Source organism: Trichoderma gamsii (assembly GCF_001481775.2).
Source record: "Trichoderma gamsii strain T6085 chromosome Unknown Scaffold_15.2, whole genome shotgun sequence".
Taxonomy (NCBI): domain Eukaryota; kingdom Fungi; phylum Ascomycota; class Sordariomycetes; order Hypocreales; family Hypocreaceae; genus Trichoderma; species Trichoderma gamsii.
The window spans coordinates 94325-120831 of record NW_020171352.1 but is presented as its reverse complement, the minus strand read 5'-3'; the positions used below and the strand labels follow the sequence as shown (position 1 = coordinate 120831).

Genomic DNA, 26507 nt, shown 5'->3' with positions numbered 1-26507 from the left:
CAGCCATCTGGTACATGTACACCATTTATTTGAAGTAGAAAACTTCGGCTTCTGTCAACCTCTTCAATTCAGTTTTCTCTTCGCCATTTTCTGTTGCCACAGCAGCGTTTTATGGCTTGGGTGAAAGCAGTTCTTTGACAACTCCAAGTGAAGATTGAAGCATAAAGAAGAAAATGAGAAGCTCATTCCCATCTATGGGTATTTATTTGATGCAATATAAGTACATGTGCAATTATAAACGAAACTGATAATTTGAAAGACTATATATTTGCTATGTACACTGTTGTATCATCGAGCAAGGCAAAGTGCCACCAAAGCCGAATCAGTCCAGCTGCCGTCTGCATTCTGGACCGGTGTCTCTGCCAATGGGTAGCCGGGATCAAACGAACCCGCAGCCCAGCCAACGTATCCCAGGTAAACATCAGCGTTCTGGTTAAGGTACTGGATCTGCTGGCAGAGATACTGTTCACACGATGGAGTATTGCCACCACCGGTCTCAGTCAAAATGGCCTTGCGGTTATTCGAACGAAGCCAGGTAGCCAGTGGCGCAAATGCGGAAGCGACATTGTCCGTTACACAAATCGAGTTGGTGCCAGAGTTATCGGAATCCAAGTACTTGTGCACATCAAAGATGAGGTTGGTCTTTGAGCCATCAGGGTTGGTGATGGCACCCAGAGCCGCCGCACCACCATCAGAAATGATGCTTCCAGCAGATTGCCAGTCAGTACCAGGGAGTGAAATATACTGTGAGGTAGCGCCCGCATTGCGAATCGCAGTAACAACAAGTTGCACGGTGGCGGCCCAGGTGGTGATGTTAACATCGTGTGGCTCATTCATGACACCGAACCAAATCTTCGACTCGGAGGCGTATTTGGTAGCTAGTTGGGTCCAAAGGTTAACAAACTGGGCGTTTGTAGGACCGCCTTGGCCAATAATTCCAGTGTTCCAGCGGGCATAGTTGTGAATGTCAATGATGCAGTATGCACCCGTGGCCAAGCATCCTTGAACAAGTTGATCGTAATAGCCCAAGTTTGTAGGGTTGAGAGTAGCACCAAGAGTACCATTGACTAAATACTGCCAACCAACAGGAAGACGGAAGATGTTGAATCCGTCGTCTTTGACGAAATGCTGCATCTGCCCAACGCCATCTGGATAGTTGTTTGCGCCGTCGTAGTTCTTCAGCGGCGGGTAGGCACCGCTCACATTGCAAGTTCCGTCAGTGGAGCAACTAAAGTCGAATCCTGCAATGTTGATACCGGCAAACTGGGTACCTGAGCCATTGGATGGCGGAGGCGTGGTTGATGCCGATGCTGTGGTTGATTTTAGCGTTGATGTAGCTGATGTAGCTCTGGTGGTGGTGCTGGTGATTATGCCGGTAGCAGGGACACATTGAGCATAGTAAGAGTTTATTGTTGAGCAAGCTGCTCCAGAAACACAATTTGTCGGGCCTGAATAGCCTTGTCCTCCACATTGTCCCCAGGTGGTCTGTTGCTGTGCCGCAACACCACTCACTCCAGCATAGGCTGCAAACAGCAGCGCAGCTTTGTTGTTGATCATGATGGCTTTGGAAATAACAATGTGAGCAGCTACTGGGGTTTGGTACAGTGAATAACTTCAAGCAATGGAAATCAACCAGTGTCTACCCAATGCTAAATGATACTAAACAGCACTGCTGTGATTGAAGAATATTGGACCGCAAGGTTGCTTTATATCCATAACGTTCATAGCATCAGTACGATATATATCTGTTTAGGCTATTGCCCTTCAAGTATGCATGATAGAAGAGTTTTGAATGCTAAAATCCCTCAACTAAATAGCCATATGAAGTTATAGTGCCAAGTGGAAAGTCCGAACCTTTTGGCTATTTTCCCTCTCAAGAGGCATCAATTGCAGCGTCCCTAGGAATGCTGACGCTTCCCAATGGCCTCCCCAATGATACAATATTTATGGCACATTTATAATGCCCTCTTTGTTCATAGTAAACTCTTGTTGTTCTTCCTATAGGTTTAATAAGTTAAAACATCAAAATTGCGATCAACAAGCTCATATCCCATACATGATTGCTTGCATACATGCAAGGGCGAAATTAGAGATGTGGCGTGTAGCAGGGGTTGATTATGCCTGAATTCAACTTATTCAACCATTGAGCCTCGGACAGGGAGCCGCCCATGTTACATCGCCCCTGAGGCCGCGCGCATTAGACTGCTAGTACTATTGCCAAAATTGAATTGTCTTGTTGCGGAAGTTGGACAAGATCTAAAGAAAAATGGCAAAACAGAGTCGCTCTGTGTTAATTAACCCTTCCACTATACACGGCCGGCAAAAGTGTGATGCGACTCTACACTACCCTCGAGATCCAAATGGAGGCTAGCTACCTAAGAAATCGTTAATTCAGCCGAATTGGATACATAATTGGTTAATCCTCGCTTTTCTATCTTCTCCTACCTGTATTATTTTAAAATGCCGCTCAAACTCGGCCGTAAAGTAAGTATGAATAAGCAGCCAGCAAAAGTACTTGGTAATTTGGCTGTATAACCCCAAGAAGCGCTGCCTATAAGAAAACTTGCTCACCAATTTACATCTTGGTCCAGATGCAGCTGGATTGAGCAGCGGCCATTCAATTAAAACTATGCCGAATCTTTGTAATTATAATTAGCGCATGGCCGCATCTTTCAGCGGGGAGCGAAGACCACCCTTGATACAAGAAGAGAGGCTTGGTTGCGGCAGCGCTCTTGTAAATAGAAGCGCTGTGGACGCAAGGTAGGCGCCGCTCATATGCACAGATTCGCAATGGAAAACAGAGGAGAAAAGAGTATTCATCACATGGCGCTGAACATTCTACCAACTTCAATATCGCTTTCGACCTTGAGTAACTACTTCGCGGATTATTTCATGCTGATGCAAATTCCCTTTCACTCCGTTGCAAGATCTACACAGATGAAGACTTGAAGAATGAGAGCATAGTGTACACATTTATATGTAGTAGGCCTAGTTGTCAAGTTTCAGTTCACGAACGAGTTTCCAGTTGTGGCTGTAGTTTGTTAAGCCGAAACAATCTGACTAATAATTATATTATCTCTATATATTCCATACGACGCTATAGTTCTTTCATTTCGTATTATAGAACTGCTAGCTTTTGACTTTTGTGTGTCTATTAGTCGACTTGAAGCCACTGCGAAAGGCGATTGGCTCGGCAGCTTAGTGGCATTTAGTATTAAATAGGACTGTTACTGGTTAAAGTAAAGAACAGGATGTCAGAGGCAGACAGCTTAGTCGTCCTCACAGCCCAAAGTACCGCTCATTTCTTGCTTCATCCTTTTGTCATATATCGTAGATGGCCCACTCAATCGAGGTTGAGCATCTTGTCACCATGCTACAGATAGAAAACGCTGTCAATAGATTTAGATCCAAAATCTGAGAAGATACTTCCGTGCTTATCTGCGACCTCGGCGCCTTGAGACTAGCCTATCACGTAAAAGACAAGACTCAACTGCTAAACTGGTTTAGATTAGGGCGACACGTGTGAAAGCTCTGGAGATTTACCTTTCTTACTAGCTTGAGATGAGATGTCGTATAATGATGCATTCATGATGTTTTCCAAGATACGTTTGAATCAATTAGAAGAGAGACCACATGATGTTAGAGTCGAAATCAACGATCAAAGTTTAGATGATTGTCGGCGCCACGTCCGAAGCTGCCGATGGTGTCTTCTAAACGTGACAGCCGCACAACATCCCTGGGCTATATTGGGCTCTATATACATAATACAATTCTCTCAGAGTTCTTCTAGGTCTCCTACCATCTCTTTCCATCACACCCAATCGTACTACCACTGCTTCACTTCATCTTCAGTTGAGCCTATATCGTGTTGTGTCAATATGGCTGCCTATCTCACCCAGCGCATCTCACACCCACACATCTGCCATCCTCATCACGGAATCACAGTCTCGCGCGCTGGAACACCAGTGCCAGAGAAGCAAGCCAAATGTGCAGGACCAATCCACAATGTTGCCGCCAAAGGCGTTTCCTTCTACACGCCTGAGCAGGATCCTGTGCCCGGCAGCGCTGTCCAGCCTCAGCCATCCGGTAAACCTGTGCCAAAGCTGTTCACTCCCCTGAAGATACGTGATATTGAGCTGCCGAATCGCATTTGGGTGAGCCCAATGTGCCAATACAGTGCACATGAAGGGTTTCATACACCTTGGCACATCACTCACTATGGCGGCATGGCTCAGCGTGGTGTAAGTCTCTCGTGTACTGGCTGTACTTTCACCTCTCTGTTTATCCCATGAGTGGACGTTGATCAATTCTGACACATATAATAGCCCGGACTCATGATGATTGAAGCCACTGCCGTCCAAGCCAATGGGCGCATCACGCCCGAAGATTCAGGCATATGGCTTGATGCGCACATTGATACTCTGAAGAAACATGTAGATTTCGCACACAGTCAGAATGCACACATTGGCATTCAGCTGGCTCATGCTGGACGCAAGGCTTCCACCGTTGCACCTTGGCTTAGCTCCGGAGCAACAGCAGTTGAAGAGGTTGGTGGCTGGCCAGACGATGTAGTCGGCCCTAGCAATGAGGCCTTCCACGAGCATTACCCAAAGCCGCGTGCCATGAGTCTCGCCGAGATTGCTCGCTTCAAGCACGACTTCCTCTTGGGCGTTCGCCGTGCCCTCCGCGCCGGCTTCGATGTCATTGAACTGCATTTTGCGCACGGGTATCTCGTTTCCAGCTTTCTGTCTCCGGCTGTTAACAAGCGAACGGATCAGTACGGTGGAAGCTTTGAGAATCGTGCTCGCCTTGCACTTGAACTGGTTGAAGCTACGCGAAAGATTATACCAAAGGGAATGCCTTTGTTTGTGCGTATCAGCGCCACTGACTGGCTTGATACCAACCCAGAGTGGAGAGGTGGGCCAAGCTGGACCATTGATGAGAGCGTCAAGCTGGCCAAACTCTTCGCTGAACGCGATGTTGATGTGCTGGACGTATCAAGTGGAGGCAATCATCCGCAGCAAAGGGTTATCGGCGGTCCTGGCTACCAAGCACCGTTTGCCAAGAAGATAAAGGCCGCAGTGCAATCTTCCATGCTCGTCAGCTCTGTGGGAAGTATCAAGACAGGAGAGGTAGCGCAGAAGCTCATAAATGGTAGTGATGATCCCGATGACACTCCTCTGGACTTGATTGCCGCAGGTCGCATGTTCCAAAAGAATCCGGGCTTGGTATGGGCGTGGGCAGACGACTTGGAAGTGTCCATTACTGTTGCGCACCAGATAGGATGGGGCTTCGGAGGAAGAGCCTCTAAGAAGTCGACCAAGTTGACAGTTCCTTGATAACATTTAGGTAGTCGGCTTGGTTCGGCTAAACTCGCTGAGTGGCCGAAATAAAAGTGTCTTTTGATATTGTACCTCTTCACCCACTGTGAAATTTCGTGATTGTAATTGACGTATACTTTGATAGAGAAATGATTTCGTTGTACACACGAAGGAAAAAAGTGGCTGCTGATTCAGAGTATCTTTTAATATCATGCGAGATGCAAATATAAACAATTAGCTATTATTGTACTGATTAACAATGAAATGTAGGAGGGGAACAATAAGTAAATCTATGTTCATTTTCCTCTACAAATCCTCCTCTGACTGGTTGAATACTGTCCTTGGCCGAGAAATTCTCTCGAGGGATTTTTGTAGGCTCTCCGACATTGTTTCTGTGGAGAGCGCAGTCTTTCATTCATCTCTTAGAATTTGCCTCAGAACGAGGGATACCATGAACTCCCGCCTACGTTTAATATATACTACACAGTGTTCTATCCCTTCTATGCCCCACAAGTCTTCTCTGACTCTGAAAGTATTCGACCAAGATTGGCCTTTTGAGAGCGAGGTATGGACTGGCCCTCCTAAGATTGTCGTCCAGATTTCCGTCGTTATAAGATGTTGCGGATGATTCTCCGAGAGCATACACAGAGTTCTTCTGCATCAATGCATCAAGAACCCATACCTAGTTATCTTTTTCAAAAACTTGAACAATAAAGCAGTATAAGAAAAGATATAGCTTCTTATAGAGATCGAAGGCAGCTAAGACAGGTGGAATGTTTCTTACATGACTTCACCGTAGCCTCGCCCAGTCATTCCTCGGCTACTGGGCTCTTCTTTCGCTAGGTCCTCTTTATCATTATCACATTCAGTTCCCAGTCACCTTGCTTGTTGCACTTGAGCTTCATGCTTCTAGTAGTTTAGATTCTTCCCCTGGCTATTTTTCTATCCCGTTTATAATCGTATCGTGATCCGTAAAGTTATAGGCGAGGCAATCTCGATCTCCATATGTGCAAGTAACAGAATATAAATACATGATAATACGTACGTAATTGAGTATTGTAAATATATAATAGTAGGTAGATAATAGAATAATAGAGTGGTGGATACACAGCACAATGAACAGTGGTGGGGAGGTATGATAGTACAAACAATGAACAGTATTAGCTGAAGCTCATGACGTATTTGTAGTAATAAATATCAAGAGGGGTATTTAAATTTTCGACCATAATTCTGTTTTTATGTACTTTGTAAGATTATCTATACTCAACACAGCTGCTCTCCTGACTCAACTCCCAAAGACTTAGGTTTTCCATCGCCAACTATAACCATACCTCCAAGGCCAACGAAAAGGTGTACATCTTGAGCATTGTTGCCCCTTTGAGTCTAAAGGTGTTGACAACCAGCCTCAAACGTAAGTTCTTGTCTATCTAGTTAGGTATGTAAAGTAATATATAGTTAAGACACAATAGGCATCATTACAGTTGCCAACAACACCTCAAGAGAGATTTATGTCAGCATTACTAAGACTGGTTGGACTGTTGAACAAAAAGGCACCGAGAAATTCTTTACTCTTGCAGCAAATGGAGGAAATGACACCTGGGAGAGGAGCCAACTGCAAATAAGCAGATTTGCAAGAAGCCAAACTCCTGGAGTTATAGTGGAGGCTTTACTGGGTGTACTATATACTACTGTCAATATCTACTAAGTCGATAGGTACAACAAATTGGCTGTATAAAGTCTCTTCAAACATTACTCCAATAACTCTAAAATGATAGTATATGTACAGGGATTGAGTAATACTAGTAGGTAGTAACGGTATTACGCAAGACCAGCTTTGAGAAATCCAGTGACAAATCATACGAATACACGAAGCGTTGACGTATTATAACTTTTGGGCTAGAATTAAGATGCTTATGCGCGATGTCCCAATGCAGTTTGAACTGCAGCTGGAGTTGTACAAGGTAATTGGGGTTGCTCGGTTGGCAGTCGGCCACGTAACTTTGCCAAGACGGATCTGACCAGTGCCGACGAGTATTATATATGTCAGTGTTACCATGACGTCTGAATATACGAAAGTATCAATTGAGAGCTCCGCGGACGTATGCTTCTACGCTGAATTATACATTTTCCCTAGCAACATTAAGAGTGTACCTCGCCAGCCAGCAGACTGTAAGATAAAATTGCTTGGTAGTTTCTATGACAGTATACGTTAATATCTTATGACTGGCTGGAACTATAAAGCAAAAGCAAACTCTATAAAAGTTCAAGCGTTTATGAGTCGGGCCAATCATATGGCTAGTGTTTTCCAAAGGCAGTTCCCTGTAGGGGCCCTCCCTCGGAGAATAGAGAACAATTAGATTGACTTAGATGTATTTATTTTCATATTCAACTTGTACTCTCAATATCTCGACGCGCTAACAAGACTAAAGACATACCGTTGGTCATACAAATACGGCAATTAGGATAAATTTGCTTGTCTTGCAACGAAATATAAGATTGGGAAGCTACACGCACATTCCATATGAGTTCGAGCCCAAACATCCAATTCAAGGCGAGGTGCACAACGCCATGAACAAATGCTAGATTGCATCTGCAGTATATTTTCTCTTCCGCTGTGGTGAGCATAATTATCTCGTTATTTGGAATCGTCATCTGGCTAATCTAGTAACGGGGCTGTGATACTTTCGATGCCGTAAAATACAGAAAAATCAGTGTATACGTATATATATTGTAGCTATCTATCCGTTCAACTTCCGTTTTGTATTTCGGTGACCTTTCAAAGAAACTGATTTCGTACGATGTCATAAATCTCATAAACTTCTCTTCTCAGGGATTATTCTATCATACTGGTAACTGGTTCCATAACACTTTCATTTTAAACAATATGTAGTTTAGCCCTGACCCTGTTGCTTCTGCCAATTGTGCAGGCTATAAATACCCCTATGGTTAGTAGAGTAAAAGCAACTGCCACAAGTGCAAATATCCAGACATCAGGTGATACTGTTCTTGTGTTGCCACTCTGTCCACTCCATTGGAAGAAACCCATAGAAAAGAATGTCTACAAATCGGTTATCAGTAACTGTTAAGATATAATAAGATATTCCTAGGCATATATTAGGCGACGTACACAAACGAATGTTGCTGGCAAATAGATCATCCCGAGAACCGCAATTGACTTCATGAGGCTTCCATCTCGTTGAGCCGTCTCTGCAACTTCCAGGCTGCTTCTAGAAATGTTTTCATTAAGCCGTGCGTCTTTACGGCCGATGTTGTTTAGGTCCTGCAGCGACAAATGTTAGCAATAAACAATATAAGATGGAGAAAGAAAGACAGGGAAGGCATAAAATGGGGAAGATATTGACCAGCTGCATCGCAAGTGACATTCCAGCCATGATATGATCGCACTCTCTTATAAAGTTGTCGTATTCGTCAATCAAGTCACGGAGTCTTCCTCCAATTCTTTTGCCGCACTCCACCAGTGCGTCTCGCCGCCCTCTCAAAGTCATCATGTTTCTATAATCTATACCGAAGTCTGTATCTTCAAGCTCCTGTACGTGCTCGAGCATTTTGAGCAATTGCGTTTTCCAGTTTTCCAAACCGTTCTTGAGATGGCTAATTTTAATCCAGAGCATTGCGCAAGATTCGTCATCTTCAGCCGCAGTGAAGTCGCTTTCGCTTTCGACTTGTATTGTATCAGATCCAACTGAGCTATTAAAAGTTGCTTAAGAATACAAAGTTAGATGAGCACTTTGTAGCCTTCATAAACTTTTCTCTTACATGATGCTGATAGAGTTTTTCCTGACAGGAAGCTACCAACTCTTCCCTTAATATCAGTGAGACGTGAGTTAGTCCTGGACGGTTGAAAATCTTTTTCTATCGTCTGCTGAGTTTCTCGATGAATCTGGTGTAGGCCGTAAAAGGCATCGCTCCTTTGTTCAATGTCGAGAATTCTTTGCACAAATTGCGTATTACTTTCGCGTACAAGTTTAGCATGTCTCCCTCGCTCAAATTCTGCAAATATGGTAGGCAGCATCATTGGGTGAAAGACTTCTCCGTCAAAATTACGCAACTTGCTAGTAATAATGGCAGAGTCTGTCAGTAAATGCCCATGAATTTCCCGCTCTTTCAAGTTGCAACCAAGCCAGAGCGCATTAGTCGTTATTGTCTCTGGAATAAACGTTACGGTTAACGCCATGTCGTCCTCCCAGCTTTCAGCTGTTCGGCATGTATATACTATTCCTGTGTAAGCAGATTTTATTTGCTTGGCGATTTAAAAGGGCTTACCTATTGCCTCAGTACTAGATGTCTTGTTCTCTAGAACACGCGTCGTTCTTGAAAATGTACAGCTTGTGTTTCTATTAATTGCTCGTATAATCGACTTATGCAGCTTTAAGCCGCTCATTATTTTTCTGAATATCTCTTCCGAAAATGGCATCTTGGACAGCGAGGAGGATTTCCCGCTCATAATTAAATTAATCGCACTAGAAATTTCCGTTCTGCTGCTGACAGAACTATTCTTGTCACCTTTCTCATTCGGAAATCCGGCTGACTCGCCGTCAAACTGCTGCAGCCATTGTTCCCACTCATGTTCGCTCATCAAATGTAATGGCTGAGTGTACCGTTCTCCGGCAATATAGACTTCAGAATTACATCCATTTTCATCTTTTCTAATCCTGAATGCTTCGCTTTGTCCCTGAGAAAATTTGAGCAGAGCTCTATCGGTGGCATCAGGCTCAGGATTGCGGCAGAGCCAAGACATTTGTAGTAAATGCGGTGTTTCTTGGCGGATAACAGGTCGCGTCGGAATAACCAAATACGCTTGTAGAATTCGAATTCGGTGGAAGATCAAGGTAATTACTGCGTAAAGCCTAAGGCTTGCCACGGTCTTGTTGAGACATCCTATCATATATAAACGCTTCATTGAGGTGGCGGAGCTCTGAACCACTTCGGTACCACTGCATTAGCCTTTTGAAATGGTGTCAGGCAGAATCGTCATACAGCTGCTTGATTTGGCCACTGAGGGGAGCTTGTAATATCTCAATATTGCCGCTCCACGCTCAATAGGCTCAAGTCAGAATGAAGGGGGAGTTCAAGTGATTATAAAAGAGTCCGTCGTCTCGTCAAACTGCGATGTTGGCAACTAATGTGTGCATCCCGTATTTTTGCATGGACTTCATTTTTCCCAACACTACTGTTCTGACGAGGCAGCCTTCCACGGCTTTGGCCGACGAGGGCCAGATCGGATGGTGGGCAGAGGGTGGTCAGCCTGGCCACCTCCTTTTGACGCATCCAAGTCAAGTTATTTGTGCTGTGCAACGCCAACAGAGCCCATTGCGACCATTCACAGACATTTTAGGCGACATGCATATATTACGGTGCCACACATATTCTGTTAGTGAGCCTAACCCTAGCATCTAATGCCCAAAGGAAGAGAAATAAATGATCGCCTGAAACATTCGGGGGGATGCCTCAAAACCTTCAAGCGTACGCCTTACCGCCGCGGCTCATTTCATCACGCCTCACTACTCACAAGCGATGTTGACACAGGTTATTGCCATTGACTATGGCTCGAAGGACAGGCTGCACGAAATACTTGAAGGCATACTTGGCGAAGAGAACTTTAAGCTTGTACAGGTAAGGCTCCCTCGTATTTCTGCATAGCTGAGCACAGTTGTCTAATCTGCTCGCGCAGCGCATATCGAATCAATGGCAAATCAGGCTAGTAAGACGATTGACCAACGTACGATATCCGGAATCGTCGTCTTGAGGGAACGCGATACGATTCTAACTATATATGTCGACAGGAAGAAATTGGCCAGGTTAAAATGCGCATGATGAACCACTATCTTCCAACTATCTAGTGTGAAGTTGGCCGACGAGAGTTGCAAGGGCATCGGGCTCTAGATGACAGCCTAAATACAATTACATCGACCATCATGTACCGACTACTTGTGAAGTATCCACTGCTACTTGATGCCCAACTAGAGCGCGCACAGTGAGACTTCGAATTAGCATGCTCAGATTGTGAAATGAAGGCATAGCTATTCGCCTACTTCGTAGCAAGTTGCCTTTGACGGCCATCAATCTTGTGGGAAATTAGTAGTGTCGTATTGCCCATTAAAGGCTTTCAGGCGCGAGTGGTGTCTCTGAAAAGAGATGTAGCTCATAAATTTATTGTATGTGAATACATGACAGAAACCCCTTTCAAATGCATGAGAAATAAATGATAACACTCGATGTCGATAAGCATAGAGTTTTTGCAGCGCCAATTTTTAGTAAACCCATGAATAACATGTGCTGATTTCCTCATCAGTGAGCTTGCCCGGCGCTCGGATGCGGTATATATTTGAGCGCATCTTCCCATGGTCAACATACATCAAATAGTTGTAGATCTTTCTATACAGCACTGTCTAACTTACCTCAACAACATACTGGTTGGGCCATCTTTCTCTCAAGGCTGCCTCCAACCTTCGAGGGACGAGGTATCCCCCGGGGATGCACTGTGGCTCGCTGGATCTCCACTCTTCGCTAGATCGGCTTCGGCCATGGGTGTAGTATCTAGACTTGATTTGGTTGCGATTGACTGGTGTAGATCCCATGTTTCCGTCCAAGTTTTTGATGAGAAAACAAGCATTTAAAAGATATATGAGAAGACTGAAGAGCAGACGCACAGAGATTAATGACTGGAAGTTTTTCAAGATTATTTCTCATGTTTATATATTATACGCCCCCTCGTAAAGGGGTACTTGCATACTAGTATGTTTGCTATATCCGGAGCACCCATGCATGTAAGGCGTTTTTTTTCCCTAAAGAGCCTTGGGAGCAAGGAGGCGAAGAGTAAATACACTTCGTCTTCGTGCGCCCCAGTGGCCAGATATATGTGAATGGGTATATGCCGCCGGCGTGGCAAGATAGTATTCGCCTCAAACGCTTAGACTCTGACATTTGAAAACATGGCGCGCGATGAAAGGCTATCATTCTCGGATAAAGCACTCCATAGACGCTAGAAGTGTATATCATGCGCAGTGAGTGTTTTTGCTGTGCTGTACAATTCGCGACTACTAGGTATTAGGTAGGTATCTGTGTTAGGCACCTATATGCGGTCATCTGCAGTTACACGTAGAATGTGCAGGGAAATAGTCACTGAGACATGCCCCATGCTCCCTACAGTCCTGTCACACCGAAACGACTTGCTATTGGTTACATGTAGTTGCATGGAGGCAGTTGATACTACTGACTATTGAGGCGCCTATGCCGGGTTTCGCGTCTTGGAGGGAAGACGCCTCACCGAACATCAAGCGAAATACGGCTAACTATCTGCGAAGGATCAAGAAGGCTGATACCAAGCGAGGAAACAAGGCTTTTTCTCATGAAGATATACTAGGTATCCTTTTCTAAACATATAGAGAACAGTGATGGAAATTTTTCAGGAAAAAAAAAAAAAAAAAAAAAAAAAAGAAGCGATATCGTGTTGTAGTACAAGGTCGAAAGAAAAAAAAGTCAAGAGAGAACGATAAACCCCTTCCACTGCGTTAATCAGGAAGATAATGAAGACGAAAGCTGCTCTTTTGTAGAGACAAAACATGGGGCTGCTAGTTGCAATATCCTCTGAGGGTGGCATAATATCGGCAGCCTGGTCAGAACACCATCTTTAACAAAAGGCGTCCAAAGCTTGCATGGTCGAGTGTGAGTAACAGCCGCATTGGTTCATTGATTTATGGAGTTTTGAGACTTTATAAATTGAGCCTCAGGAGGCTGATTTTACGTCCAAGCTTGTGTCTGGATAAACTTATGTTCCAAAAAGCACAAACTCTAGCTAATCGGCGTCTTCTCACTGTCTCATTCCAAGCCCCTCTCTCAACACACGATAACATCCACCACCCTCTCTTCTATGATCCAGCATGGCACAGCCTGAAACACAGCAAGAGGAGCCACCTAAGCCTCTGAAAAAGGTTTTAAGAGAGTTCTTGGTACCCTGTGCGCAGCACAACAAAGACAAGCGATTTATACCGCGTCGACAGCTGGAAACAACATGCAATATAAGAGCGGTACGGCGAGAATTAAAAAGGGTGTATCCTAGAAGTGACCCTAACTTTTGCGAACAACTCGCATCGCTGATATGTCACGGCCAAACTCGAAACTCATCCGCCATCTCTAAATCCTATTTCAACATATTCGCCATTCTTGCTCTTGTTAATGAATCTAAGCTTATAGACTTCTTTCGGAAGCATTCATTATGCGACGACGACCTTCCATTTCACTGCACTTCTGATTTTGCAAAGATGTGGCCAAATAACAAGAAAGAGAAAGACTATATACAGTTTCCTGATGGAGTTGATGATGAATTCATTGAGGCCTTTGCTAGAGAGCAATGGTCAGTTCTGGTGCCATCCTTTGAGTCTCCGAAATCAAATTCTTTGCGCTGTAACTTTTATGAGTTCAATGATAAGGCCATATTACCTATCATCAACATCTCAAAGAACAAGCACACGGGTGGTTTTGGAGTCGTTGAAAGGGTACAGTTACACGAGGACCATCATGAGTTTGTAAGTTCAATCGTATACTTTTACTCCTCAATCGCGCTAACCAACAACCACAGGTGCATTCACGATTTGCCCTGAAAACTATTCATTCCATGATGCCGTTTGATCTGAAGAGTACATTGTTTCAGCAAGAACTGAAGGCTTTTCAACAAGCCAAACCAGGCAGTCATCTTATAGATGTCTGTGCCGCTTTCAAAAAAGGAGAGAACTACAGCTTTCTATTCCCGTGGGCAGATGGAGGCACCCTCAACCATTTGTGGACTAAAGATCCGCAGACCATTGTTGTAAATAAAAAAGTCAAATGGTCGGAATTTAGCCGGTGGCTTTGCAAGCAATGCCATGGCATTATTCGAGATCTCCGAGCTATCCATGAACCGCACGACACAGCCCAAGCAAAGGATAAAGCTGCTGATGATGATGATCTCTATGGCATTCACAGCGACATCAAACCAGACAACATCTTACACTTTACCGACGATGGCACGCTATTGGGAATTCTCAAGGTTTCAGACCTAGGCCTTATGAAATTCCACCGGCTCATTTCCCGAACGGTGCAATCCAAGTCTATGGGCGCCGCCTATCAAACTTACAGAGCACCGGAACATGATATGAACATGATTCGATCAAGAAAAGTTGACATATGGGCATTTGGTTGCCTCTTTGCCGAGTTCCTTACGTGGGCGATTGCGGGCCAAGGCGGGATCGACCATTTCAAAAACATGCGAGTGGACGAAGACAAACACTTCCCTGATCCCAAGAAGGGTGAATGGTTTGAAGACCACTTCTTCACAATGAGGACCGGGCAACCGAAACGCAAAGATTCTGTTGCAGAGGTATGTAGATACATGAGCTGAATCGTGCCACTGGGTCCTACGTTTTTACAAAGGCTAACCCTTACGTTCTTCAAGTGGTTTGCACACCTGAGTGAAGACTTGGGTAAAGATACATTCTTCCCACAATTTCTCAATTTTATCCAAAACTCAATGCTTCATCCTGATAGAAACTCTCGAGTGGACTGTAAGGATGTTGAAAAGTTTTTGGAGAGATGCTTGGGGAATAACGTCAACAGCTCATATTGGCTCTTTGACGGAAGCTTGACGGCACAATACGTCCTCAGTAGGAGCTCGACAGAGTCGAGCTCTTGGTCGCAAGACTAGATGGCCCGTTGATCTTCTATCTTTTCTATGTTTTGATCTTATTCAGGCTTTTGAAAGAATATTTGTAATTATTGTACTAAGGGGCGAAGATTCTGAAATTTGGATCAAGGGCACTGGTATCTGGGTATTATTACTACTATTACTTTTTCTATGTATATATTATCACATAATGATCCTATAGTTTTAGTGTTCTTAATCTTTCTTATATGTATACTTGCATTTGGCTTTCCCCTCTTCTTGGCCATCAGCGGACATCGTTGACGAAGCTCCCTAGAGCCGATAATCTAGGGAAAGCACCCTAGTTCTATTATCCAGTACTCTAGCTATAGCATGGGGATGATGGATAAATTTTCCAATGATCTATGAACCATAAGTCTTCCCCTTCCTACTCTTTCCTCCACACATCCTTCCACCACTCCTTAAACCCATACGGCTGCGCCCTCGTATCATAAATTTTTACGCTATCCTTCCCCGTCAACCCACTCATAATTCCCTCTCCCGAATACGGAGACGGCTTAGACGTCAATTTGGTAGTAGCCCGTGGCGCCGTAGCCCTATCCTTAATCTCCTTGGAAACCAAAGGCGCAACATCCGCAAAACAAGCATCCAATTCTCGCTGCAGAGAATAATACGGCTTCTTGGCCAGCTCGGGAGCCATCAGGTTGTAACTCCTCGTGATGCTGTTCAGTTGCTCTATCGATAGGTTCAAATACGCATGCTCTGCCTTTTCCCAGTCCGGATCGCGAAATGGCCTTGGCAGCGGTCTTAAATCCAGCTCATTAGTAGTAGTCTGTGCAGTTTCCTGCTCTGGCTTAATACTCGCATCTGCTGCTGCTGCTGCCGCCCCTTGTTTAGGATTATGCAGCCTCTCCGCCGCAGCATAATCATCCGCCCTAGCCATCTGCTCCTCCAACGAACCCCCCTTCGAAGCAATCATCCTCGCAACATGGCGCAACCAATCAGTCCTAAGTCTCGAGCGAAGCGTATGCGCTGTCTTCGCTAGCTCCTGCTGCTTCTCGATCCACGGCGGTACAATCTCCTGCCGCTGGATGATCCTATTCAAGAGAAACTCCGTCGTGTCGACAAACGGATTACTTCTCGCGAGATCAATCTCTACCCCCTTACCGCGAGCAATGTTCTTAAACTTGCCCCTGGCAATGGCATTCTCAATTTGCTCATTGGCCAATGCTGCCAGCCCTGATGGCGTTGCCGGCATGGCACGCGCAGTCGGCTCAAACCTCGATCGAAACTCCTTTCTCATCTCTTCCTTCTCTTTATCGCTTAGGCCTTTATCCTCCTTCAGGCCCATGCCGGTGTAAACAGATGCCCTCTCTCGAGCATTCACCACCCTCTGGCGAGGATGCACCACAGGAGCCCGTCGAATCCGCGGATCAACAACAGGCGGCTGAAAAGTGCCCCTAAACTCTGGCTTCAGCGGCTTCTTCGCATCATCCAACATCCTCAACACCGTATCCGCCGCGTCTTCTTCCCCCGTCCACGGCGCAGCAGCAGCAATATGCCTCGTCCCTTCACCCGCCGCAGAAGAAAGATCCTTTGTAGTCAGAACACTTGAATGGTCATGCTGGAATTTTGCATCTGCAATCTTGTTCAGCAGCCTTTCCTTCAACTCTTCAGAGAATCCCGCATCCTGCACGGCACGTCTGCCGGCTGAGCCGCCGCTGAACAAGGCCTCTTCAGTTGCCTCTTGCAGCCTCCGAGTCATTGCCCCGGGTTCTGATTTAGAAGCATGGCCATCTCCGGTGGGTTGAGATTCGTTGTTTTCTAAGCGTGAACTTTGCTGAGTGTCTTGATGCTGCGTTGTCGAAGGCTTTGCCCGTGAAGTGTATCGGCGCGCTACTTGAGGGCCAAAGCGAGCCGAGTTGCACATGCAATGTTTACATAAAGGCGTTGAAACTTTGGATAGCATTTCAAATGTAAAGTTCTTTCAGATTCCAGAAGATATTAATTTGAGACGCTTATTTTGTGATGATTTGCGATGAGAATGGATGCGACATTGATGCCTTAAAATCCTGGATATGAGAACAAGTCTATGATCAAATCTTAGTCAGCCAACCACGACAGCAACGACGCAGCACTGTAAACCTGCACAGGCTCTTTTCTATATATTCTCACAGCATTTTCAGCCAAATCTTGCGTAAAATAATATACATATATTTATCTATTAATTGGGTATCACTATCTATCTATGAACTTTTTTCTCTCATTATACAATGCTCCACTCTCTTCCACAACGCTTTATGACAAGATAAACTGAGCTGGGGCTGCTATATTGTTGAAATAGAGCTCACCAGCCTCATTTGAGAGACTACCTCATGAGCTCCGACGCCCATATGGCTCGTAGGGAAATATGATTGCGACGCCAGCAGCAATGATGAAGAGAGCTGCGCAAATATAGATGGGCGCCGAGGTTTGAGTGTTTGCAAAGGTTGCGACAATTGCGGATACAATGCCCATTATGCGGTTGAATGCAACGGCAACTCCGTTACCAGTGCCACGATGAGCGCTGGGCAGAACCTCAGGGGTATACGCATACAGCGTGCCGTAGTAAATGTTCAGGAAGCATCCGATCAAACAGGTAAAGGCCGTATCTTGGGCAGCCGTCTTGACAGCCGTGTAAGCAAAGAAGAAGGCACAGGTGATCAGGGCACCAATCGCCATGGTGTATTTGCGGCCAAGCAGTTTCGTGTTGCACATGAAGCCTGCGATGATGGGGCCAGGAATACCGCAGATGTTGGTGAGGCAGTAGTTGCGCCAGGTTTCGAAGACGGTACGGTGGAAGACTGCGCCGTGGTTTGTAAGATATGTACTGTGAATTTGAGTTAGCAAAATTGCTGGTATTTTGAGGCATAATACATTCTTGGTAAACGACGTACGGGAGGAAAACATAGAACAGCGGGTAGCAGAGACCAATCAACATCCAGCTAAACCAGACCAAGAGAGTGGAAATGGCCATCTTCCTGTTGCTAAACAGCCCAGCAAAGTGAATTCGGGTCTCAGAAAAGGAAAATCGGTTCTTGCTATGCGCCGTTCGAACCTCTCCACAGGCCTCGAGCTTCTCAACAGTCAAAGAGCATGGACGGTTGTACTTGGTAGCCAGGTACTGGAAAGTTTCGACCACCTGGGCATCGTCGCCGAGGCCAAGCAGATACTTGGGCGTCTCGCGCAGTCTGACGACCGTGATTCGGAGAATCGACATGACGAAGACGATGGCGCCACCGGTGAAGAGCACATATCGCCAGCCCCAGTTGTTCGCCTTGGTGCAGGTCTCAACGTCCACGCAGTTCCACTTCTCAGGCACCATGAATCCCCAAGCAATGAAACCGGTGATGGCTTGTCCAAAACCCCACCAAGCAGCCAGGAAAGTGAGGAGCCATTGCTTGTTGCCCGGAAGATATTCAAGGAAGACGGTTGTATCCAAAATGAGATTGCCGCCTCCACCAAAGCCTAGGAGAGCGATGAAGAGCGAGAGCGTAGGCCAGCTGGGCATGGCACCAGCAAGAATGCAGCTTCCGGAGCAGATGAAGAGGGTGATGTTAAATGCCCACTTGCGGCCAATGACGTCGGCGCTGAAGCCCCAGAAAAGGGCGCCTGTCAGCATACCGACGTACACGGCAATGGTGAGGGCATTGGCGTAGCCGTGTTGGCCAAATTCGCGGTAGGCCTGGGTGGCAACAATGGATTGGAAGAGGAGGATCATGGAATCCACAGCATAACTACGAGACGAGCCAGATTAGCACACCAAAACACTTCTCACGTCTCATGTTTCTCATGTCGTATACGGGCTTAGGAAGGGTATCTGCTCGAAAAGCATATTGGAATCGATTATCCTCGGAGGAATGGTGATGGCGGTGGTAATTGTAATGGTGATGGCGCAGAGGAGCAACTGACCCGAATCCGTTGAGGAAGAAGAGCTTCGTGTGGTAGCCAGTCCACCCAATCTCATCGATTGCCTTTTTAAAATCCAGTGTCAGTGCTGAGATACTGCAGAATAGGATGGGATTTTTTGGGATTTTTGAGGTTAGATTAGACTGGTGTTCTCGTCGCTCACGGCATTGATCACATGAAAGCCTCTCTATTTCCTGTCACTCACGTTGTTCACAAGATGCATTTTCATATTCAGCGCCGGGTCGAGATCCTGCAGGGCAAGGATATCTTCGCCGCTGCGCAGCGACGAGCCGTCGGCGTTTCTGACATCGCCAAAGATGCCATCCTGAGTCTGATGGTGGCCGCTCTCGAGGTTCTTCTCCATTGAGCTGGCGTCAATGGCTGACTTTTCCGGGCTTGCAGCGTGAGCCATGGCTGCGGATTGAGGGTCAAGCACGAATTGAGGCCGGGATGTGAAACGGATGCGCTAGCTTATCACACGGAAGAGCAAGAAAATTAAATTTCTGGCCTCGCAGGAGAGCACAAAAGAGAAAAAATGGTTGACGATGTATAGTCGAGCACGCCTCTATCCAAAAAAGGTGGATATCTTCAGCTGAGCCAAAACCCCCGCGAAAAAGAAGCTGGAGGGCCAAGCAGCGTACGAGACCTGAATCTGAACCTAGAGCGATGAGAGCTGCCCTGAGCAAAGCAGCGACTACCTATTGAGAGCAGCAACTCTCGTAGCAAATTGAATTGGACAGAGCGTCACGCGCAAAAAGCCAATTGAGCCTTTTCCGGCCTGTTTCACCCAGAAGCGGAGCCTTGCCGCCGAGAGGATATATGTAAATAGTAGGACGAGAGAAGGGAGGAGGGGGCCTGTAGGTGATCGATTGCGGTCTCTGAGCGACGGTCTAGACCAGAGTTTGTCAAAAGCCGGCAGACGACGACGCAAAAAGAAGAAGAAAAGCGGTGGTTGCTAGAGAAAACCACAGCAGAGCAAAATAAAATAAAGTAGAAATAATATGGCTGTCCTGCGCACACGGGAGGACCGACAGGAGAAGAAGAAGAAAGAGGAAGACCAGAAAAGGTGCGGGCGACGAGGCCGTATTAAGAAGGAAACCTCACACAGCAGAAACGGCCACGCGACGCAACAATCAAAAAGGCACACGACCAAGGCTAGAGAACCGCAGCCAATGCAAGGACCCTAAGTTGGTAAAAGACCACGCGAAGATCCCATCTCCAGCATGTGTTGCCTCCTGCTCGGTGCTTGTCAGTGCTTGTCATTGAAGACGCAGCGCTGGACACCAATCAGCGTCATGGCCGGTCTCTGCTGTGGTGGAGTCTGCGCCAGGCTAGGCTGGGGGTGTCACCTATTGTTTTAGCTCTCTTTTTGTTTCTTTCTGCTGTGCTTTTTCCTCACTCAATTGGCATTCGAGTCAATCGGCGGAGCAAAAGAGGTGAGCGAGACTCCAAAAGGGTGGGGGCAATCGGTCTTGTAGCGCTCAGCATGCGGCAGAGCGTCTCCCCCGTGCTCTCAACGCCAGACGCTGATAGGCGCAGCTCGCATCGTGAGCCTTTAAACCGGACCCCGGGGCTTGGAGGGGCATGGCGCAGTGGGGTTGGTGAAGCTTCGGCCAGACTCGAGCAGAGCAGCTCTGGAGCAGTCGCGAGCATCCGTGGCATCGCGGGCTCGCTTCGTTGGCTGGACGAGAGGACCCTTTGCGAGATATATTTCACCAGAATGCTGGTCTCACATGTCGTGCAGAGCAAGGGCAATCAGCCATTGACTGGGTCCAAGTCCGTCCAAATTGCCAAAAAGATCCAGGTCTAGATTTTCCATCTTTTCTTTTGCATTCAGCACATCAGCCATCTCTTCTCTCCTCCATCTCAGTCTCTCCCCTCTCCCGCTCTCTCGTACAATCTCGATACACGTTTCCCCTTCACCTCGAATCGCATCGCATTCGGTAGGTGCCATCGTCTTCTCCAAACCGCCATGCCATGGACATGGACATGGATTCCCGTCGGTCAATTGTCTAGCTCTACAAGGTAAATGTGCCTTTTGCGGCGCGCCTTTGTGCGACGCCACGCCCTGATTGGCCAGCCTGTAAACCGAAAGCTGAACGACAGCACTGCGTCATGCATGGTTCGAATCTGGGGCGCCTCTATTACTCTATTACCCGGCAAGAAAAACATCCATGGAATGCGAGCGACTCGTGCTGCTTGGCCGAGTTCCAGTCAGTTTTACAATGCGGAGAAGCTGCTGTGTGCGCCGAGATGACATACATGATGGTGCGGCGATTATCTAAAGCATGCATCATTTCGACTATGCACAACGGGCGTCTTGTCTTTGCCTTTCCTAGACATCTCAGCCTCCTCCACGCCGCAACGCTGCCATGCATACACACTGCTGTTGTTGCTGGGGAGTCATGATTTATACACAGAGCACATTCCTGCCTTTGCCTTTTTCATCCGTCTGCAACCACACAAATGGGTTTCTCATATGAGACACTACCTGGACTATTTCTCCCAAGACCTCCAGGCTCGCTCTCTCAAAAGTTCTTTTACCCGTATCCTTGGCAATAGATTGACAGCCCCATACTCGTACTCCAGACTACAGACTGGCCAGTAAAACCAACACCTAGCCAATGAACCAGTAAATCTCCCGCCCCCACTTGAAGCCAACATAACAAGACGGCCGCTCTCACAGGCTGCAATCTCCATTTCCCCCACGCTATGACGAGGGGCTCTGCATCCCATGTGCTCCGTCTTGGCCCTCGTCATCGGACACAGGGCACCATAGAGGCTAAGCTCGCATGCAAGGCTGCTGTGATTCTCTTCAATTCTATTCTTATTCGCTCTTTGATTGCTTTCCATTTTCCCAACAAAAACACAACTAGCCGGCTATCGTCGGGGCTCACCGCCTTGGCCCTGGGGACTTGGACATGGGGCATTATTTTATTCCATGCCACTAGCTGTATTAGCCTGTTTTCTAGCACGCATCATCGTGACTATCATGTGATTCTGCCGCCGGGACGAAGGCGGTATGCCTGATAACTTCTTCTTATCGTCCAACTTACGCTCCATATTTCGTACGAGCAATGCAGCGCTTAGGTCGTTTTTTTTTTTTTTTTTTTAAATCCCAGAGTGATTGTGGACATGGAAAGTAGTGATGGAGTCGAGAAGCCAGACTATTTTTGTTATGCAGTTCCTAATAGCAATAAGCCTTTAGGAAGCGTTCTTATCACAAGTATCAAACAACGGATGAACAGCCAAGAGAATGCAAACAGTGGAAAGGAAAAGGCCCCTTTTTTTCCCTAAAAACCCCCAAGTAAATAAGTCTACGCTCGTCAATCCGATCCGTAGAAAATAAGAAGAAAATAGGGGTATCCGAAGCTTCAAGACATCTCCTTACATCTCCCCAGCTAAAACATACATGTTGTTTCAGCTCATCGTGTGATATAACAAGAGAATTTTGCAGAGCCTTGTATGAGCCGCCGTTCCTCGTGCGTAGCAGTTCTATAATGTAGGTATGCATTAAAAACGCCCCTTCCAGTGCGCCATGTCGTCTCTGCCCATGTAATATTTTCCAACGTCGCCTATCGCCTGTGAAAGCCCTTCGACTAGTGGAAATAGCCCGCCGTAGTCATCTCCTGGGGCACTCCTAAACACCATTATCCTCTGCTACCCAAATAATCCAACACAAAAGCCTCTTTATATACATCCAGGAAAATTCCAAGCAATCTCTTTTCTTTCTCACGTAGCAGGCCTCGCGCTCCAAAGCCACTCCAAGTCTCCAATATTATATATACCTTCTGATCCGCTTGAATCGTTTTCATTACCGTCGTCGTTATGCGAGTCAATTCTGCGTTTGCTTAGGCAGCCACCGAGGCCACCAAGTCGACATATTCCTAAATACGTCCTCCTTCGACAACTTCTCGCTCCAAAATTTCCACCTGTCCAAACTCTCCCGTTCGCCGGCGCTCCATGACCCACCGCGTCTCTCCACTCTCTTCCTCCATCATATATGATACACTATCAGTCGAACCCTTCTGCCGTCGGTGGCCTTTTTCTGGGCTTGAAGCCTCTTGGTTATTGCTCATTGCATGCGGGTGTACACCACAGGGCATTGTAAAGGTAGGAGGCGGGCATTGAGGATCGCTGAGCGGGGAAACGCCCTCTTGGAAAAAATTCGATCCCATTTGTACAGGAGATGCTGAGGCCGCTCCCCAGCCTGCTGGTAGGTCTGCTTCGCGGTTGACGAAAGTAGGATCAGTTGATGATCTGTGGTTGAGAAACGACATTGGCATTGTAAGTGTAGGACTGGCAGGGGCACTGCCAGTGTCCGATTCGCGGCTTACAACGGAGAATGCCGAATTCTTGCGTGTGTGGCCCATAGAAGGAGGGAAACCGGTCACAAAGCTAGGTCCTCGCGGCGAGCCTGGAATATCCCCTCTCTCGGATCGCGGGGAGCCACCATTACTAGAAGCTAAACTTGCCTGCGATCCTCCCCACGCTCTAGATCTCAGTCGAAGGAGAGCTGACAGGTTCATCTCGTCTCCTCGATCCGCCATCATGGCCAGCTGAGCCAGTCCAGGGCTCTGGACGATAGGTGTACCGCTGATTGGCGGCATGCCAAGACTCATAAGGGAGTTTCTATTGGAATATTCAGATCGCTCCGTGATGGGTGTCAGATTAGGTTCTCTTGATATTACCCGGCCGCTAACGCTGCGATTCAAATTGCTTGCACCCTTGGGACCAAAAAACCCACCCGCAGCGTATCCATAACTTTCCAAGTTGGCAGCTGCGTTGTTGCCAATCGGCGTGGCATAAAAGCCGAATTCTTGTCCATACCATCCGTCGGCATCGTTTGCAAGAGCGCTGGCATTTGCTTCCGCGATAATGGCATCATCATCCATCTCAAAATCATCCATATCGTCATAAGCGTATCCGTAATCGTCGTATGGGTCATCGTGATAAGTCGCGTCCAGCTCGTCAAGGTCTGCGGAGGGCTGCTGGCCTTGGGTATCTGCGTCGGTGGGAGACTGCGGCATTGCGCGTTCAAACATACCAGCCTCGGCGGCTTTTTGGGCGGCTGCAGCCAGAGCAGCCTGGTAGGCAACAATCGGATTTGTGTTGTAAGTCGTAGGTTGGGGTGCAACGATGTCAGTCTCGGAAATAGGAGGCAAGTCGCTTAGAGCATCAGCGTCAGCGTCAGCGTCACGGACAGCATTCTCATCTAACTGCTCTTCATCGATACTTGATGGCGTTTGCGTCTCTGGCTGGGAAGTATGCAGCGATTCCGAGATTTGCGATGGTACTTCTGGTACTTCTGACTCTTGCTCCGCCGTCTCTTGATCTGGTGTCTTCTGACCTGGTGTCCCTTGATCTGGTGTCCCTTGTTTGCTTTTCTTTTCACGTAGAGATTTCGCCGCTGCGAAAGCTCCAGCCAGAGGCCGACCAAACTGATCTGTATCATCATTGTCGAATAACGATTCGTCAAAAGGCACGTCATCTTCTATAGGGCCCCCGGCTAAATCTTCGGCGAACACACCTCCGAAACCAGACATTCCTCCATCGAAATATAGCTCGTCTTCACTGATACTGCGGCGCATACCGGCTGCCGGTGGCACAGCCATAGGGTACGAGCTCAAGTCGCCTGGTGTTTGGAAAGGAGCATCAACATCAACGCCTTGGATCCCCAGACCAGACACCTCAGCGTCAGTCTCCTGATTGGGAACCAAGCCAGACTCGGGCAGGAAAGAGTCCATTGGCAGCCCAATCGTATCTTTAGTCAATGAATAACCAATGTCTTCGCCGCCGATATCTCTAGGTGTTGCCATCATCTCTCCGCTCTGGGGAGTTGCCAGGGATGAAGTCGCATCAGATCGCTGAAACGCAAAACCAGCAAAGTTCTCTTGATCATTGTCTGGATCCAATTCATCTTCGACATACTGAGCCTCTTGCTCATAATATTGATCGTCGAAATAAGGTTCTTCTTCCTCATCATAATCGGCGTTGACTCCTGGTATCCTTTCTTCTAGTCCATCGTCATCCATCATAGCATCGTAATCAAAAGAATCTTCGTCAAAGTCGTCGAAGCGAGAATCCCTTGTCTCAGTCTGTGCTGCCTTCTGTTCCAGCTCTCGCTGTCGATGCCGTTCTTCCAAGAGCTTCTCCTGCTTGGCGGCCCCGATCATGTCAAAGCTGAATCGTGAAGACGTGCTCTTCATGTGTCTCGGTATGGATGAAAGGGACACGTTTCTAGATCGGGTAGTTCGTATAGAGCCCGCCACCGTCTTGGAGCCGTCGTTATCTTGGACGGGTATCTGAGAGGTTATTGAGGGATTTGCTTGGAGAGCCGAATCATTCTTCTTCATAATCATATAGTCATCATACGGGAAGGCTTGCTCTGCAGTAGAAGAGCCCGTCCTAACGGAAGATACGCTGGATGACTGAGCAATAGTGTGCGAATTTGTGCTCCCAGACTCAGGGCGGGCTGGGTCTGACGCGCTGCTCAGCATGCGACGCTGTTGCTGTCCATCCAATACTACAGGTCCCCGGCTATCTACTCCGTCGCGAGGACCAACACCTGATTCGAGCGCAATGTTGGCCAAGGAAGCAGAGCGAATAGCAACGGTATCGTTAACAGGAGCGTTTGTTTTGCGCCTTGGTGCACTAAAGTCATGCACCCGAGTGCCCTTGATACGAGGATCATAGGTGAATTCATCCGATCGACCGCTTAGGGGGGGAGGAAGGGCATTCTGAAGGCTTTGGTTGTTCTTTCTCCTCAGCAATAGCGTAGACATTGGGTTCTTGAGAAATGGCAGCCCTTTCTTTCCCTTTTGAGGCTCGATATTGAAAACACTACTTGAGGGTGTAGATCCGGGGAGTCGCTGGTTGGATGAAGAGGAGTAAGGTACGCTACTGGTACTATGCGAAGCTGTAGCCTTTGAACCGCCCAGCGTCTGCGGCGATGGCCTTGTTGTCAGATCGACGTTATTCAGGGCGGGCGCCTGATGCGAAGCTTGGGCATGGCCATCAAATTTGGAGCTGTCGCCAGCCTGCTGTGCCGCCACGTTCCGCTGGTAGTTCCGTAAAGCGACGCCGCCAATGAAACCCGAGCCAGTGCTGCTGTATCCAGGCCTCTGGGACTGTGACGGGCGGCTGACGGGCGGCTGCGCTGGCTTCTCGACATCTCGCCTCTCTTCGACCTGGGGAGGATTGAGGTTGAGTTCGTTTGACGTCACGCGGGCTATTGGCGGCAAAGTTGGCGGCAGGGAGGTTGAGGCGGGAGCAGAGGCGGCAGAGGCAGAGGCAGAAGCGGATGCTGCCAGCTGCGCGTCAAGAGGAGACGGGGAGTCGGCGTTGAGAGGAGACTGAGACGATGGCGAGGGCTGATCTGGAGCCGGCGAGGTCGGGGTTGAGGGCCCTCGCCGGTGGAAGCGCAAATGGGACAGCATGTCGTCGGGCGACGGAGCCGCAGCGGCCCTCGTCAGAGAACGCTGGAGGCGGTTGCACAAGATATCCTAGACTCGGAGGGCGATGGACGCAGTGCAGGCGCATTCATAGCTCGCGGCGCACCCTGTACATTGTCGATGGGA

At 47.4% G+C, this 26507-nt stretch overlaps 7 protein-coding genes across 7 annotated transcripts; 2 read left to right on the top strand and 5 right to left on the bottom strand.

Moving 5' to 3' along the window:
- Window positions 1-288: 288 nt before the first annotated feature.
- On the bottom strand, window positions 289-1557 carry TGAM01_v204948 (cellulase; the record flags this gene model as incomplete). Its single annotated transcript, XM_018803598.1, has 1 exon — window positions 289-1557. One exon carries the CDS (start codon window positions 1555-1557, stop codon window positions 289-291), a length of 1269 nt encoding a protein of 422 aa, XP_018663295.1.
- Window positions 1558-3878: 2321 nt separating this feature from the next.
- On the top strand, window positions 3879-5339 carry TGAM01_v204947 (oxidoreductase; the record flags this gene model as incomplete). The annotated part of the gene is made up of 2 exons (XM_018803599.1): window positions 3879-4241; window positions 4326-5339. 2 exons carry the CDS (start codon window positions 3879-3881, stop codon window positions 5337-5339), a joined length of 1377 nt encoding a protein of 458 aa, XP_018663296.1.
- Window positions 5340-11593: 6254 nt separating this feature from the next.
- Window positions 11594-12019, bottom strand: TGAM01_v204946 (hypothetical protein; the record flags this gene model as incomplete). Its single annotated transcript, XM_024549542.1, has 2 exons — window positions 11594-11677; window positions 11741-12019. Coding segments are annotated over 2 exons (363 nt in total), but the record flags the coding sequence as incomplete, so codon positions are not given.
- Window positions 12020-13222: 1203 nt separating this feature from the next.
- TGAM01_v204945 (hypothetical protein) lies at window positions 13223-15021 on the top strand (the record flags this gene model as incomplete). Its single annotated transcript, XM_024549541.1, has 3 exons — window positions 13223-13867; window positions 13921-14697; window positions 14773-15021. The coding sequence occupies 3 exons, from the start codon at window positions 13223-13225 to the stop codon at window positions 15019-15021; spliced, it is 1671 nt and encodes a 556-aa protein (XP_024405673.1).
- Window positions 15022-15406: 385 nt separating this feature from the next.
- Window positions 15407-16948, bottom strand: TGAM01_v204944 (hypothetical protein; the record flags this gene model as incomplete). The annotated part of the gene is made up of 1 exon (XM_018803601.2): window positions 15407-16948. One exon carries the CDS (start codon window positions 16946-16948, stop codon window positions 15407-15409), a length of 1542 nt encoding a protein of 513 aa, XP_018663298.2.
- A 404-nt stretch (window positions 16949-17352) lies between these two features.
- On the bottom strand, window positions 17353-19339 carry TGAM01_v204943 (hypothetical protein; the record flags this gene model as incomplete). Its single annotated transcript, XM_018803602.1, has 4 exons — window positions 17353-17848; window positions 17916-18755; window positions 18931-18992; window positions 19133-19339. The coding sequence occupies 4 exons, from the start codon at window positions 19337-19339 to the stop codon at window positions 17353-17355; spliced, it is 1605 nt and encodes a 534-aa protein (XP_018663299.1).
- A 3475-nt stretch (window positions 19340-22814) lies between these two features.
- TGAM01_v204942 (hypothetical protein) lies at window positions 22815-26366 on the bottom strand (the record flags this gene model as incomplete). Its single annotated transcript, XM_018803603.2, has 1 exon — window positions 22815-26366. One exon carries the CDS (start codon window positions 26364-26366, stop codon window positions 22815-22817), a length of 3552 nt encoding a protein of 1183 aa, XP_018663300.2.
- Between the last annotated feature and the right edge of the window lie 141 nt (window positions 26367-26507).